The 15,172-nt window shown below is 36.1% G+C and overlaps 1 protein-coding gene across 2 annotated transcripts in view; it reads left to right on the top strand.

Annotated features, from left to right (window-relative positions):
• RO60 (Ro60, Y RNA binding protein) overlaps positions 1-15,172 on the top strand; it is a 28,143-nt gene that overhangs the window by 939 nt on the left and 12,032 nt on the right. Inside the window, exons 2-5 of one of the 2 annotated variants that reach the window (XM_026517357.4) lie at positions 8,859-9,458; positions 12,945-13,165; positions 13,692-13,838; positions 14,280-14,417. In XM_026517357.4, coding sequence (XP_026373142.1) covers positions 8,879-9,458; positions 12,945-13,165; positions 13,692-13,838; positions 14,280-14,417 — 1,086 coding nt within the window. In that variant the 5' untranslated portion in view covers positions 8,859-8,878. Of the gene's footprint in view, positions 1-8,858; positions 9,952-12,944; positions 13,166-13,691; positions 13,839-14,279; positions 14,418-15,172 lie in introns of both variants that reach the window. The other variant, XM_044390682.3, reaches the window with a different exon arrangement.

Here is a 15,172-nt window from a genome sequence, read left to right as displayed (position 1 = left end):
AGGTGACCCATACCTCGGAGTTAGCGAGTATTGTGTTATGGACTATGTGAAGCCACAAAATAAACGTGACAGGTATTACTGAGGGAAACAACAGTTTTTATATAAAAACAAGCATGGCTATGGGGCACCTGACTGGCTTACTCGGTACAGCATGCAACTCTTGATCTCCGGATAGTGAGTTCTAGCCCCACATTGGGCGTAGAGATTACTTAAAAAAAAAAAAAAAAAGGGTATGGCTATATTATGGAGTAGAAATGAAAGTTTGTATCAAGTTTTTTTTTTTTTTAATTTGAAACTTTCTTGAAGTCAAAATAAAAAGACACTCTGGTCGGGGCGCAGACTTCTGTTCAATTATCTGTTCCGTTAAGTTTACTAAATGGAAAAGTTTGTGAGGCCCAGAGTCTAGCTGTAGTTCCTTAATAAACCATATCTAGAGTGAGTGTCATTGGAGTTCAAAGCTGTTTGTGATAATTTGTGGTATATTTTAATCTATAATATTACTGTGAAGTTGCAAGTGTTTTCTGCGCTGAATACTCATAACAAACATTTATTTGATATCCAGCTTAACATGGTGCCTGTTGCAGAAAGACCAAACTGAAAATTTAGCCCTTGACACAGCCTAGAAGTAACCAGAAAGGAGGGCTAAAATTTCTTCAATTATGTTAACATTTAATCCTAAATTCACATAAAAATCCAGATTTCTGGGTTTTTGAGAAAAATGAGATCTGGTAATACTAGGTCCATACTACATGGCACCCAGTTGGCTGAAACTGTGTGCCTTCAGGATGGCATGCTGCCATGTTTCCCACAGTTCCTCACCACTTTTTATTGCATCACATTTGACTTGATCAACTCAGGTACACCACCAATCTGAATGATACAGTTGCTTGCATTTGTGGACCCAGTTTTTGTAGTATTGTTTCTTTTAAATTGTCTTGCACACTCATAGATGTATGTCAGCTTTGACTTCATTTAAAAATCATTAAGCTGCAAAACTTGTTTGACCTCTTAGGATGAAACCATTTTCAAATAACAAATGATCAAGAGACTTTAGAAAGATACACAGATGTGTACATTCAAGAAAAACAGGAACCCAAGAAATAATATTAATACTGTTAAAAGATAACTATAAATGTTGTTCTAATGAACACAAAGCAGAAAGAAGTGCTATTACATATTGTATTAATTACTAGCCTTCACTGATTTTGCATTCAATATTAAGAGAAGTGGGCAATGTATAAAATGGCCACAACCAATTTTAAATTGTGGCCATACCTTTAAAAATACTGTGATCTGTTGAATTCTTCCCTAAATTTTAATTTACTGGAGTTTTAAAATAAAACTTTAGTTATATTAAAGTCTTTGGAATAATAGTGCTTTAGGAGGACTGGATAGGACAGGCCAACCCAAAGAATTAACTATCTTTTGTTGTTGTTGTTAATCTGGATTTACAACGCTTGATTATCTAGGAGTGGATTAATTGACGACCAGCCTCTGACCTCATTCACTGCCCAAACTGCCTTCTGAAACACTCACAATGGAGCTTAAACTTTGAGGAGGGAGATGATGGGAGTTGGGGAAAGGGGAAATTAAGGTCCTGTATATGTCTGTGTGTATCTCAAATTGCTTTCTAAGGGCAAATATAAAAAATACAGGGTTAAATATCATTTGAATGTCTATTTATTTAAATTACTTCCCAGATATATTTTAATACAGTCAATTTTTAGTTTTTATTTTTTTTAATCACAGATTTTTGAGATAGAATTCCTGTGTCATGAAATTCACTATTTTAAAATAGCCGTACAGTGAATTTTAGTGTATTCACAGACTTCTGTTGATGTAGGCAGATTGTGTCTATGGACCCAAAAGGAGTCCTGCAGGACCAGCCATGAGGGTTCTTGGCTTTACAAAGGATAGAAGTCAAACACTATCTGAAGACGAAGTGAGAGCAGAGCTTATTAAAGATACGGAGAGAGGACAGATAGAAACACAGTATTTGAGAGACTCTGAAAGGAAAGGAGAGTGAGTCTGTTTTGTTTGGGGTATGGGGTTTTTATGAGGATTGTGATCTGGTGTGTATGTCTTCTCAGCCATCCAGAAACTGGTCAAAACAAGGATTAGTGTTCAGGTGTCCTCCTTAAGTCACTTGGGCCAGGAGGCTTGGCGTCAGGGTGTCTAGAGCCAGTGGTCTGCAAAATGTACATGACAACCTTGTCCTGTCACTCCTATCTGTTGTGCTGGAAGACTCCAGAGAAATCATTAACTCCTGGACCCTAAAGGGCATATATTATTTGTACTATAAGTATAAGGCACACGTGTGTAAGGTGGGGGTGCAGGTCCTAGCAAGAGTAGAAGCAGGAAAAGGAGCAAAAAAGCAGTTCTTCATGGAGTTCCTTCAGTTTCCCTATCTCAGTGTAACCATCACCACTATCTAATTTTAGAACATCTTCACCACCCCAGAAAGAAACCCCTTATCACTTCGGAGAACAGTCCGGCAGTTCTTCAGAAGGTTAAATATAGAGTTACTATATGATCCATCATTTTACATTACCAGTAGCAATGTATGAGGGTTCTAATTTCTCCAGATCCTTACCAACACTTATTATTGTCATTTTCTTTGTAGCCATGTAGAGTGTGAAGTGGTATATCATTTCAGTTTTGATTTGCATGTCCCTGATGAGTGATGTGAAATGTTGGAGTTCAGGAGCAAAAGGTCAAGAAAGAATTCTTGAGATGTCTCCAGTGCAGAAAGGGTGGTTTTATTAAAGCATAGGAACAGGACCGTGGGCAGAAAGAGCTGCACTGGGGTTGTGAGGAGTGGCTGATTATATACTTTCAAGTTGGGAAGATGTTAGGGATAGCGATAGCGTAAGTCTCCAAGGAATTTGAAAGCAGTGTTTCCAGGACTTTGAGGGTCTAGCTGTTGTTAGGAAAGGTCATTTATTACTGTCTAATAAAACCTTAGTTTTGAGACTCAGATGTATATCAGGAGGCCATATGCTTGGAGGATGATTGCTAACATATATCTGAGGGAGGGGGATAGAGATAAAGGAAATTTTCAAAAGGATTGTGATAGGATCTTGGAGGTTGAGCTAATTAATGTCCAGCTAAGGTTGCCTTTGCCTCTGGCAAAGCATTGACGTTGAGGCAGCTAACTGAGCTCCTTGATAAAGTTCACTCTGCCTGTCCCAAGTACTTGTCAGTGGGCTGCAAAGGAAATTTATTTTTTTTCTATATTTCTTTCTCCTTTGTTGTCTACATCAATGAGTACTGATATTCAGGATCTTTTTATGTTTTAGTGCCCATTTGTCTGTCTTTGAAGAAGTGCCTACTCGGATGCTTTGCCGATTTTTTAATTGGGTTATTATTTTATTGAGCTCTGAGGTTTTTATATATTCTAGATATAAGTTTCTTATGGTATGATTTGCAAGTATTTTCTCCATTCCATGGGATCTCTTTTCACATTCTTGGTGGTATCCTTTGAAACACAAGTTTTAAATTTTGATGAAGTCCAGTTTTATCTTTTCTTTCTTTTGTCACTTTTGCCTTTGGTGTCTGTTTTGAGATCAGTTCTCTGACACAACTCTGTCCTGCAATTCAGTTCCAGAGTTAGCTTCAGATCCCACAAGTTAAAGGGCAAGATCCCCAACAAGACTGCCCTTGCTTCAGACACCAGCTACAAGTAGGGCCCCTAGTCTATGCAACCAACTACAAATGCAGGTCTTCCCAAACCCTCTCAGGGTGGATAATTCACTAAAATGTCTCACATAACTCACTAAAAGCACGATCTTTATGATTATAGTTTTAATATTAAAACTATGACTCAGGAACAGCCAAATGGAAGACACATATAGGTGAAAGTCTAGAGGCAGGAGAGGGAATTCCCTCTGTGTGGAATCCTGGTAATTCATACTCCCACCACATCAGTTTATTCACTGTTCACCAGTTAGGAAGCTCCACTAAACTTTGATGTTCAGAGTTTGTATATGGGATTTTATTACGAGGCATGACTGATTGTGATTGGTTGACTATGTGGTTGAGCCCAATCTTGGGCCTTACACCCCTCCTGGGAGTTTGATCTGACCCAAAATTCCCACCCTTTAATCAAAATCATTAGTCTTTCCGGTGACCAGCCCCCATCCTAAAACCCAGAATGAATTGCCACATTAGCATAACAAAGACTCCTATTAATCTGGAAATTCCAAAGATTTTTGAAGCCCTGCCAAGTAACATGGACAAAAACTAGATCTTCTTTATTATACCACTGTCTTATCACCCAGCCAATTTTAAACTTAATTTATATATCAGCACTCAGGGACAAGGAGAGTAGGCTTAGAACTACTGTCGTTCCACTTTTCATATTTAACTTTAAAAATCTGATTCTGATAAATTTACACAAAAAGTGGAGAGGGGCCATTAATTTAACCTGTTCCACTGTTTTATGTTGCATCCTGGGAAAAACAGTCACTGAAGCATTTGAAAAGCTGAGTATTTTTTCCTGCAGAAATGTTGAAAGGGGAGGTCCTTGTGGGTGTCACTAACATATGCAAGGGTAAGATTCCTTTGATAAAGCAATGAATAAGTAACTACATTTCTTATAATAGGGATTACAAGGATTACATTTAGGGATTGCTTTTAAGCATCTTCCCTAGAGTTAAAAGTTCATTTTTCTTCTTGCTCAACAAAAGATAACTTGAATACCTAATATTAAATATATTAGAAAAACTTACAAAGAGATGCTGTTCTGCTCAGAAGACATTTTTACTCCATACTTATTACTTCCTCATTGTAACTTTTTCACGTTTAATTTTTCTTGATTGTATATCCACTACCTGCATATAGTACATTTTTTTCTGATTACAGAATTTATCTTAAAGGCTTGAATTACATTTTTAATTGCACACATTGAGTCTTATTTTCAAAATAAATGTGTTACAGGAAAGAAAAACCAGTCATACATGATTCTTAGATGGTTCAGAAAATCACTTTAAAACTGCTTACTTATCCTTAAGTATATATTACTTAAGTGGTGTTCTGTGTTCAGAGAAGGGATACACAAGACCAGATCCCTGCTCTTAAGGGAACTAATATTAGCTAGACATAATCACAAAGAATAATAACAAGGGAGCAAATTTGGAGGGGAGGGAATTTTGGGATTTGGATTGGGACCTTTAAATCACACCTCTTGGGTTTTAGTTCAAGAAAGCTGTTGTATTAGCATGATCTAATATTGAATATCATTTCAATATTATTCATCTAACAAATAGAACTAATAAGCAGGAATAGCCAGGTTAAAGTACCACCCAAGGGTGTTTCTGTAAAAGTTTCGAGATGAAGCTAGCGATGTCAAATGCAGTGTAACGATGAAAATAATAGAAAATTTTCTATTGGAATTAGCAGTTACATCTTTGAGACTTAAGTCAGTCTTTGAGAAGCCTGTTATTCTCAAAGTTTTTTTTTTTTTTTATCAAAAGGCAGATAAAAAGCCATATTGAAAAGGGGGTAAGAGGGGCACCTGAGTGGCTCAGTTGGTTAAACGACTGCCGTCAGCTCAGGTCATGATCCCAGGGTCCTCGGATCGAGCCCCACGTCAGGCTGCCTGCTCATTAGGGGAGTCTGAGTCTCTCCCTCCCCCTGCTCATGCTCTCTCTCTCACTCACTCTCTCAAATAAAATAAATAAAATCTTTTTAGAAAGGGGGGGGTTAGGAATAAATAGCAGAAGCATCATCTGTTGCACCAGGAGTTTCAGCCAATACTGCTCTGGGTAACTGTAAATCAGTCCCTAATGGCTAATATAATATGATTATTACACTTTGACACTACCTGAGGCCTAGGTCTGCCCTAACATAAGCTACTTTATACCAGAGCTTTATTTGAAATATGATGCTGATTATTTCCAACACAATTCAAATCACTCCCTCCGCCCGCCCCCATTAACATTTAAAATGTGAGGCTCTCCATTCTCCACGCATTTATCCCGGAGACCCAACCTCATTGTTGCCTTGCATACCCGACTTCGCATATTGGGAACTTCCTCAATTATTCTCCTTTTTTCCCTCAATCTTCACCCTTCGTGAAGGAGATATCTCTTTTGCTGTCAGTAGGCCAGTCTCAACCTGGATGCTCTGAAGCTCATTCTGTTCCACTTCTTTTAGTGATCTCATTCCCTCAGTTATATCTTTTCTCTACTGTCTTCCACTCTCCAAATTGAATCATTCAACCTCAGCCTCAATGTCCTCTCATTTATAAAGGTAAAAAGATTTTTCTTCACGTTCTCAGCTTCTCTGTTAACCATCCCTTTCTGTAAGAGTAGTCCACCTGTGAAGTCTCCTTCATTGCATACTCCTAATCTCACTGTAATCAGGCTCATTCTTGCAGAACTCTACTACAATCGCCCTTCCTCATCACTACTGTTTGCTAAATCCAGTGGTCATTTTCCCGAATTATTTTACTTCACCTCTGAGCATTTGACATTACCAGCCATTGACTCCTTGAAATTCTCTTTCTGTGGTCCATGATACTACTGTTCCTGGTTTGCTATGTACCCCTCCTTCTCTTTCTCCTTTAAAGGGCCCTTTTTTCCCTAACTTTTTTTTTTTTTAACATTTTATTTATTTTTGAGAGAGAGGGAGAGAGCGAGCAGGGGGGAGGGAGAAGCAGACTCCCCGCTGAGCAGGGAGCCCAGTGTGGGGCTCCATCCCAGGACCCCAAGATAATGACCTGAGCTGAAGGCAGACACCCAACCAACTGAGCCACCCAGGCACCCATTTCCCTAGCTCTTAATTATGAATATTGACCAGGATTCCATCTTAAGGCTTACCCACAATATATAAACATGTTCAAACTTGTATCATTCTGAAAACAAAGTTTCTTTTACCGTGTGTTGCTCTTTAAGCTACTACCTTATCTGTCAACATTTCTTTACAGCTATGCCGGTATACTTAGTTCTTTTTCTAAAATCTAAAGACAGCAAGATTTCAGAAATCCCTTTCTGGAACACATTCCCCCCAAACTTAATATACCAGTTTTTCAATTTGCCTTCTCTGCACAAGTCTTCTTGTATTATAGAGACAGCATTATTTTATTCTCCTCTGCTGACTCACACAGTACTTTTTTATTAGAGCACTTAATTACAGTTTGCTTTGTATATGTATATATTTCTACCTCACCAAACAGAATGTGGTTTTTCTAAGGGGAGGAAAAAAACCTTTTTTGGGAGATGGGGGGGTACTTTTTGGAAAAAAATCTTTTTAATTGAACAGGAACCTCTTTAATGTCTTACACGTAATATGCAGTAAATGCTGGTTGAGAGTTTTTTTTTGTTGGTTGTATTGTTTTGTTTTGTTTTGTTTTGTTTGCCGTGGGGAGAAGCCTAGTGCAGTGCACCATAATGGTATAGGTTGGAGACTTGGAGCACCTGGAGAAGCAGCTCTACTGTAGTTAAGAGTAGCAGTGGACTGATGAGTAGTGGACAGTTGTGGTTGCCCCATTAGGAGGTTAAAAAGGGATATTGCTGTCGTACTGCTCGTTCTCGTAGCTTTAGAGATAATGCAAGGAGGAAATTACAGGTAGTTAACAGGTCACATAAGCTATAAATGAGCATAGTTGATAGGATTTTAGTCAGTTAGGATGTTCTCAACCATAGGTAACAGAAAACTTACAAGTGGCTTAAACAATAAGGATACATTTATGATATATTATGAAATTACTAAGTAAGGCATTTCCAGGTAGCTCAATGATACCAAGGGCCCAGATTCTTTCTTTTTTTTTTTTTTTTTTTTTTTTTTTTTTCCAGTTCTACCGTCCTTATAAATGAGTGTGTCTTCTTAAACTGACTCCCCCGGCTCTAGCCCACCACTCCAAGTATCACTTGTAAATGAATGTCTGAAGATAGAAAGGGAAGCATTCCTTTTTAAGAGTCCAAGCCCACTTTTAAGAGTGAAGAAAACCTCAGAAGTATTCTCTGTAGACTTAATCACATGCCCATTACCTATACTTGTCACATGGCTACAGAAATGAAAGCATCACCTGGGAACTTGTGATAAGTACAAATGCGTAGTCCTCACCCCAGACATGAATTAAAAAAGAAACTTTGGGGATCGTGGGTGGGACCCACCATTCTGTGTTTTAACCAGCAATTCAAGTACTTCTTATGCACACAGAGTTTGAAAACCATTGGCTTAGAGCAATCCAGATTCATCCCTTAGGCCTGGAGAAAGGGCTAGCCTCCCCTGAAGGACTTTATTTATTGCCTGGAAAAAAAGGGAGGGAAGGAATGGATGTTGGATATGTAACCAAAACTGTGTACACAGTTATCCAGAGAGTAAGATCTTTTTTAGCCTCAGCTACCATAGCTGCCCTCCCTACCCCTTTTATTCTGTATCTAGGCCTCAAGACCCCATGTTGAGCTGCCTGCTTAGTCTCTGAAGCAACAAACTATACCTCAAAAATGTAATCTATTGTTGCTTCTGGTTATCATACTACCACTTAACGAACTTAAAAAATACTTTTTAAGTTAAAAGATTGTATAACAAGGGTGCCTGGGTGGCTCAGTCGGTTAAGCGTCTGACTTTGGTTCAGGTCTTGATCTCGGGGTCCTGGGATGAGCCTTGAGTTGCAGGCTCATCACTCAGTGGGGAGCCTGCTTCTCCCTCTGCCCCTCTCCCCTGTGAGTGTGCACGCGCTCTCTCGCTGTCTCTCAAATAAATAAACAAAATCTTTTTTAAAAATCAAAGATTTTGTAACAGTTTTCAAAAAGCATAGATTAATAAATGTTTTCAAATATAAATAAAAATGTTTTCCTTTTTATAATTTTCTGTTTTCTTTCTAGCTATAATAACATTTTGCTTTTTGATAGGCTTCCTAAAAGACAGAAAAATGGAGGAATCAGTAAACCAAATGCAACCACTGAATGAGAAACAGATAACCAATTCTGAAGATGGATATGTATGGCAAGTCACTGATATGAATCGACTACACCGGTTCTTATGTTTTGGTTCTGAAGGTGGGACTTATTATATCAAAGAACAGAAGTTGGGCCTTGAAAATGCTGAAGCTTTAATTAGACTGATTGAAGATGGAAGAGGATGTGAAGTGATCCAGGAAATAAAGTCATTTAGTCAAGAAGGCAGAACCGCAAAGCAAGAGCCTATGCTCTTTGCACTTGCCATTTGTTCTCAGTGCTCTGACATAAGCACAAAACAAGCAGCATTTAAAGCTGTTCCTGAAGTTTGTCGCATTCCTACACATCTCTTTACTTTTATCCAGTTTAAGAAAGATCTGAAGGAAAGCATGAAATGTGGCATGTGGGGTCGTGCCCTCCGGAAGGCGATAGCAGACTGGTACAATGAAAAGGGGGGCATGGCCCTTGCTCTGGCAGTTACAAAGTATAAACAAAGAAATGGCTGGTCTCACAAAGATCTATTAAGATTGTCACATCTTAAACCTTCCAATGAAGGTAAGCATAGGATCTTTGGGTTGGGGGAGGTTGGAGATACCTGGTAAATAGCAAAATTTTATTTGACATAAATTGTATAATATCTTCTAGAAATAGTCTTTGAGTCTCAAAACACATTGGTTGACTAATTCAAATGTTTAATGCCAACCTGGAATTAAACCCCTACCACAGGCAATCCAGACATTACTAATCAAGAATCAAATGACAGATTTACAGATTAATATTCTTAAATCTCAAAATGTCACCAGGCTAACTAGAAGTGATTATGGACTATGAAAGCAGCATGGACATGATTAAAGTTGTATTAAGCAAAACAGCTCCTAGCCAGTAGATGGCAGATAGCCAGGCTATACTGCTCTCGTCCCTTATGACTTTTTTCCCTCCCTGTCTTCCTAGGATATATGTTCCATGGAACCTAAAGGCTACCTGAAATAGTGCTGAACTTAACAATTCAGGATGTTAATTGTCTCCAAGCAGTCAGCCAGGGGACATGGTAACTTGGGGCAGTTTTTCTGTGTCTATGGGAAGAGACTTTTGAGAAGTTAGTTGGGTATATGATTACTTAGTTCTTCTTAGAAGGGAAATAAGAAAAACTTCTGGGCAAGAATAATGTAACGTATGAACTTCCACAACATTTCCAAAATTTGCTCTTTTTTTTAATACCGGAAGTGAAGCTTGAAAAGACAGCTCATCATTAATTCCTAATTTATCCATTTTATTATGAATGGACTTTTTAAAATGAAATTTAAACAGTAAATTATTGCAAATATTTATATAAACCAACCCATTTGTGTTTTGGGCTTTTATTAGAAATTATGTTTGTTTTAAAATAGCTGGATAATACATAAAAATATTTGGAGAGGGGCGCCTGGGTGGCTCAGTCGTTAAGCGTCTGCCTTTGGCTCAGGTCATGATCCCAGCATTCTGGGATCGACAGGCATCAGGCTCCCTGCTCAGCGGGAAACCTGCTTCTCCCCTTCCCACTCCCCCTACTTGTGTTCCCTCTCTCTGTATCAAATAAATAAAATCTTTAAAAAAAATTTTTTTTGGGGAAAGCAGGATTCTTGCCCTTCAAAAAAAATCACTGTATGTGTTGTATGTTACTCCTAAACATACAGTTTATTTTTAAGTTTTTTATATACTTTCTTTGTTTCAGTTAAAAGCATATTGATATTTCTTCTAGTCAGTAGAAGTAGTTGCTTAAATACCATTGTATGAATATACTATAATTTATTTAGCTAGTCTCTTACTGATGACAGTTAAATAGCTTCTGTTTTTTTATACCATTAAAGAAATACTACAGTAAAAAAAACTTGCATAATGTAAATATTTATATAATGGGTAAACCCACAAAGAGTATATAGAAGTGGCCGGTTTCCCCACATTTGAACAGTGATTATTACCATTGTTTTTTAATCTCTGCCAGTAGGATAGGTGAAAAATTATATCTTAAAGAATTTGTGGCCAAAAGTTCATCTTCTCATATGCTGCTGATATTTGTAATTTTTTGTGGAGTATATTATATCTTTGTCCTTTTTTCCATTTAGTTGCTATTCTTAATATTGATTGTCACCATTCATTCATTCAACAAATATTTATTGAGCACCAAATGAATGGGCACTGTTCTAAGAACTTGGGACACAAAGGAATTTATAACTTCATATTATATACTTTTCCCCCTTTATTTCTTTGTCTTTCATTTTTTTTTATGGGGGTTTCTGGCATATTGAAGTTTGGAATTTTAATGTAATGAAATTTGCCTGTTTTTCTTCATAGATTTTTGTTTTGTGTTAGGTTTAGAATGGCCTTTTCCAACCTAAAGTCATAAAAATATTTACCTGTGCTTTTTTCGCTAACATATTCATGCTTTAATTTTTTATTTTTAAACCTTTAATTCAGTATAAGAAGAACGTAGGGATCCAGCTTTGTCTAATACGTGGTGGTGTGTACCTAAGTGCTAGTTCTAATTGGAAAAAGTTTCTGAATTTGTGCAAATAGTTATTCTGGGTTTTGAATTCTTGGGCTTTAAAATGAGGAATTAGTAGATATTCCCTAAACTTGCTCCCATGGACAGTATTCTTTAACTTAAATTTTTTGAGGGCAGAACTCATACTTAAAATCTTTCAATAATGGCAATATGTTCAGGCATAAGAGATCCCTAGGCTTCTCAGAGTGAAAAGAATTTGGAAAGAAACTTTAAGCTACCAAATAAGTAATATTTTAATATTTTAACTGAAATGTGTATTTGAAACAGATAAAACAAGTCAAAATGTAATTTAATTAATCAGGTATTTATTATATATTTAACTGTGTGGCCAGCATAGAACTTGAGTAGGATAAAAATAATAATAAGCCTGCCTTTAAGGAAGTTATATTTTAGTTGGAAAGACAAGATAGAAGACATGCTCACATATGAAACATTTAGTAATTTAAGACAATATAAGATTTTGTACTAAAATCTGGATGTTAACAAGAGTCACAGTACTTTAGAAGTCCCTACATATTAGTATTAACTTTTAATCAAATAATTTAGAGTCCATAGATAACACATAGGCTCAGTCTGCCATAAGGATGGATTTTATTTGAGCTGTACAATATTTTAGAAAAAAAATGAATTCTTTGCTATCATTACTTTAAAAAAATCAGAAGACATCATATAAAAATACCTGTTCTGGCTTCTTCTGAAAATACTTTTTTTGGCAACACTGAGCCAGAACTTCACTAAAATATTAGGTCACACTCTTTTTAGTTCATTCCAGCAGCTTAACCACTCTCTATTACATGACCTGTTCCATTTATTTATTTTACCAACATTTACCCCATAGACCTTTTTGAATCTGATTAACTCAAACATCCCCTTCCCCATTTTACAGAAGTGAAAGCTAAGGCCTAGATTGGTCACATAGCCATTTATTGGCAGAATGTAGGCTAGAACCCAAGTTTCCTCAGTGCCCCAACCTGAAGCTCTTTCAAGTATGAAAAGAAATTACAAAAGAAATGAACACCTTGTTTTCCTTTTTTTTAATTTGACCTATAATACTTTCTCATTTATAAAAAAAAAAAATTTACAAATTACTTAACCTAACTGTCCACTTCCACTTATCTGTTACTTTAAATACTTATTTACTTAGTAGCAGAAAGGGACAAGTGAATAGGAGATTATTTGAGACACATCTGTACTTTGTGTATTGTTTTGAGATTGTGGACCTGAAATAGGTATTGTCTACCAAAGTTTCTAATGCTTGTGTCTCTATAATAAAATGACTTAAAATATAGGAGATTTTTCTCCAGAGCCTCATATTAAAACAATTATGATGAAAAAAGCAAAATCATTTGACTCCACTGGCTTAAATGTTTACATCATAGAAAGCAGCCTCACAGTGTAAAGAGTTTAGCTCCTCTGTAACTAGTTATTTCATTCTCAGTAAACATGTTGTTTTTCACCCAGAAATTCTCATGCCATTTCAACTCTTTATTTTCTTAAAGGACTTGCTATTGTGACCAAATATATTACAAAGGGCTGGAAAGAAGTCCATGAATTGTATAAAGAAAAAGCACTTTCTGTGGAGACTGAAAAATTATTAAAGTATCTGGAGGCTGTAGAGAAAGTGAAACGCACAAAAGATGAGCTGGAAGTCATTCATCTAATAGAAGAGCATAGATTAGTTAGGGAACATCTTCTAACAAATCATTTAAAGTCTAAAGAGGTAAGTAAACTATATTATAGCATGTGATTAAACATGAGTAATTTGTGGTATGTGTCATGTATTAAAATTTATGATGTAATATGTATAAAAGTAATTTATGAGATGGGTAACAATATATCCAGTTCTTTTTAACAAAAATGTAAAATATATCTTGAAATTAGTATTTATTTAAAATACTTAATACAGTGCCCAGATGTAGTTGGCATTCAGTTCAATGTTATTTCTGCTTCATAAATGCTGGGTTAATTTGCCTTGCTAATTAAAAATAAATAAATAAAATAAATAAATAAATAAAATTCTCCTATGCAGTTCCTTCATAAAATAGACTTCACTTTCTTACTGTAGTAAAGAACAAGTTAATTTGATAGGCCTTTGACCAATGTGCAAATCTTTTTATTAAGGAAATACTTAGAACCCCAAAAGAAAACCTTAAAAGAATATGTTAGTAATATTAGTATTGATACAGCTATTATACCGATTCATTTGCCCTTAATTCTTTATATTTCTACCTATGTCACTTCAATAGGTATGGAAGGCTTTGTTACAAGAAATGCCTCTTACTGCATTGCTAAGGAATCTAGGCAAGATGACTGCTAATTCAGTGCTTGAACCAGGAAATTCAGAAGTATCTTTAGTATGTGAAAAACTGTGTAATGAAAAACTGTTAAAAAAGGTAAGCATTGGGGTACCTGGGTGGCTCGGTTGAGCGTCTGCCTTTGGCTCACCATGATTCCGGGGTGCGCAGATCCCCCTGCTCAGCAAGGAGCCTGCTTCTCCCTCTGCCCGTCCCCCCTGCTCATGCACAGGCTCTCTCTCAAATAAATAAAATCTTTAAAAAAAAAAAAAAAAAAAAAGTGAGCCTTACTTTTGTTAGCTACTACTAATTGAAAAAGTCAACTCATAAATTTTGAAGATGTAGCCAGTGCAGTTTCAGGTGTTGTGAGACTTTTATCATACCGAATTTCATTTAACTCTGAAATCTTAAGATATGTCCTCCTTTTTGTTTTTCCTTTATGAAATACATTTATTAGCTATAGTAACAAAACCTAAGACACATAATGACTATCTTTCATTTGAATGTTGCATTTACTTTCTGTCTCTGTCTTATTTCTAGGCTCGTATACATCCATTTCATGTTTTAATTGCATCAGAAACTTATAAAACAGGTCATGGTCTCAGAGGAAAACTAAAATGGCGCCCTGATGAGGAAATTTTGAAAGCTTTGGATGCCGCTTTTTACAAAACATTTAAGGTAATGGTTTGATTTTTGTTTTATAACAAATGACCCAGTTGGGACTTAATATATTTGATAAAAACACATTTTAAAGATGGTACCAATACTTGAGCCATTTTTTATTAGATATTCATTTGTTTTTCCTAGTTTGTGTGAATATGGATATATAATTAACATTGTAAGTTTATGAGTAATTTCTCCTTACCTTTGGACAATACCCAATCATCTTATAAAATCATTTTGATAAGTTTTAAAATACCAAATTTAAAATTTTTTATTTTAAATGACCTCTGTCATTCTGTTAATCAGTAGTGGATCTCCTCTGTCTTGGTGGGAAGTGATTTTTTTTTTTTTTAGCACTGAAAATCCTACATCAGAGCTGTAAGTTAAAGTTTTTGGTTTTAGAATTTTCTTGTTATTCAGCGAAATAGCAGTAACTAAATTCAGCAAATTAAAGGGATTATACAAATGAGATTTATCTTCGTTATGCAAAGATGGTTCAATATACAAAAATCAATGTAATACATCACATTAATAGAATGAGAGGACAGTCACACGATCTCAGTGCAGAAAAAGCATTTGACAAAATTCAGTACCATTTCATGATTTAAAAAAACAATAAACTAGGAATAGAAATGAACTTCCTCAACATGATAAAGGCCATATATAAAAAACCCACAGCTATCATTATACTCAATGGTGAAAGATTGAAATCTTTTACCCTAAGATCAAGAACAAGACAAAAATGCCAGCTTTTTCCACTTCAATTCTAC

This window comes from Ursus arctos, unplaced genomic scaffold (assembly GCF_023065955.2).
Source record: "Ursus arctos isolate Adak ecotype North America unplaced genomic scaffold, UrsArc2.0 scaffold_2, whole genome shotgun sequence".
In the NCBI taxonomy this organism is placed as follows: Eukaryota; Metazoa; Chordata; class Mammalia; order Carnivora; family Ursidae; genus Ursus; species Ursus arctos.
This window is presented reverse-complemented; position numbering and strand designations above follow the sequence as displayed.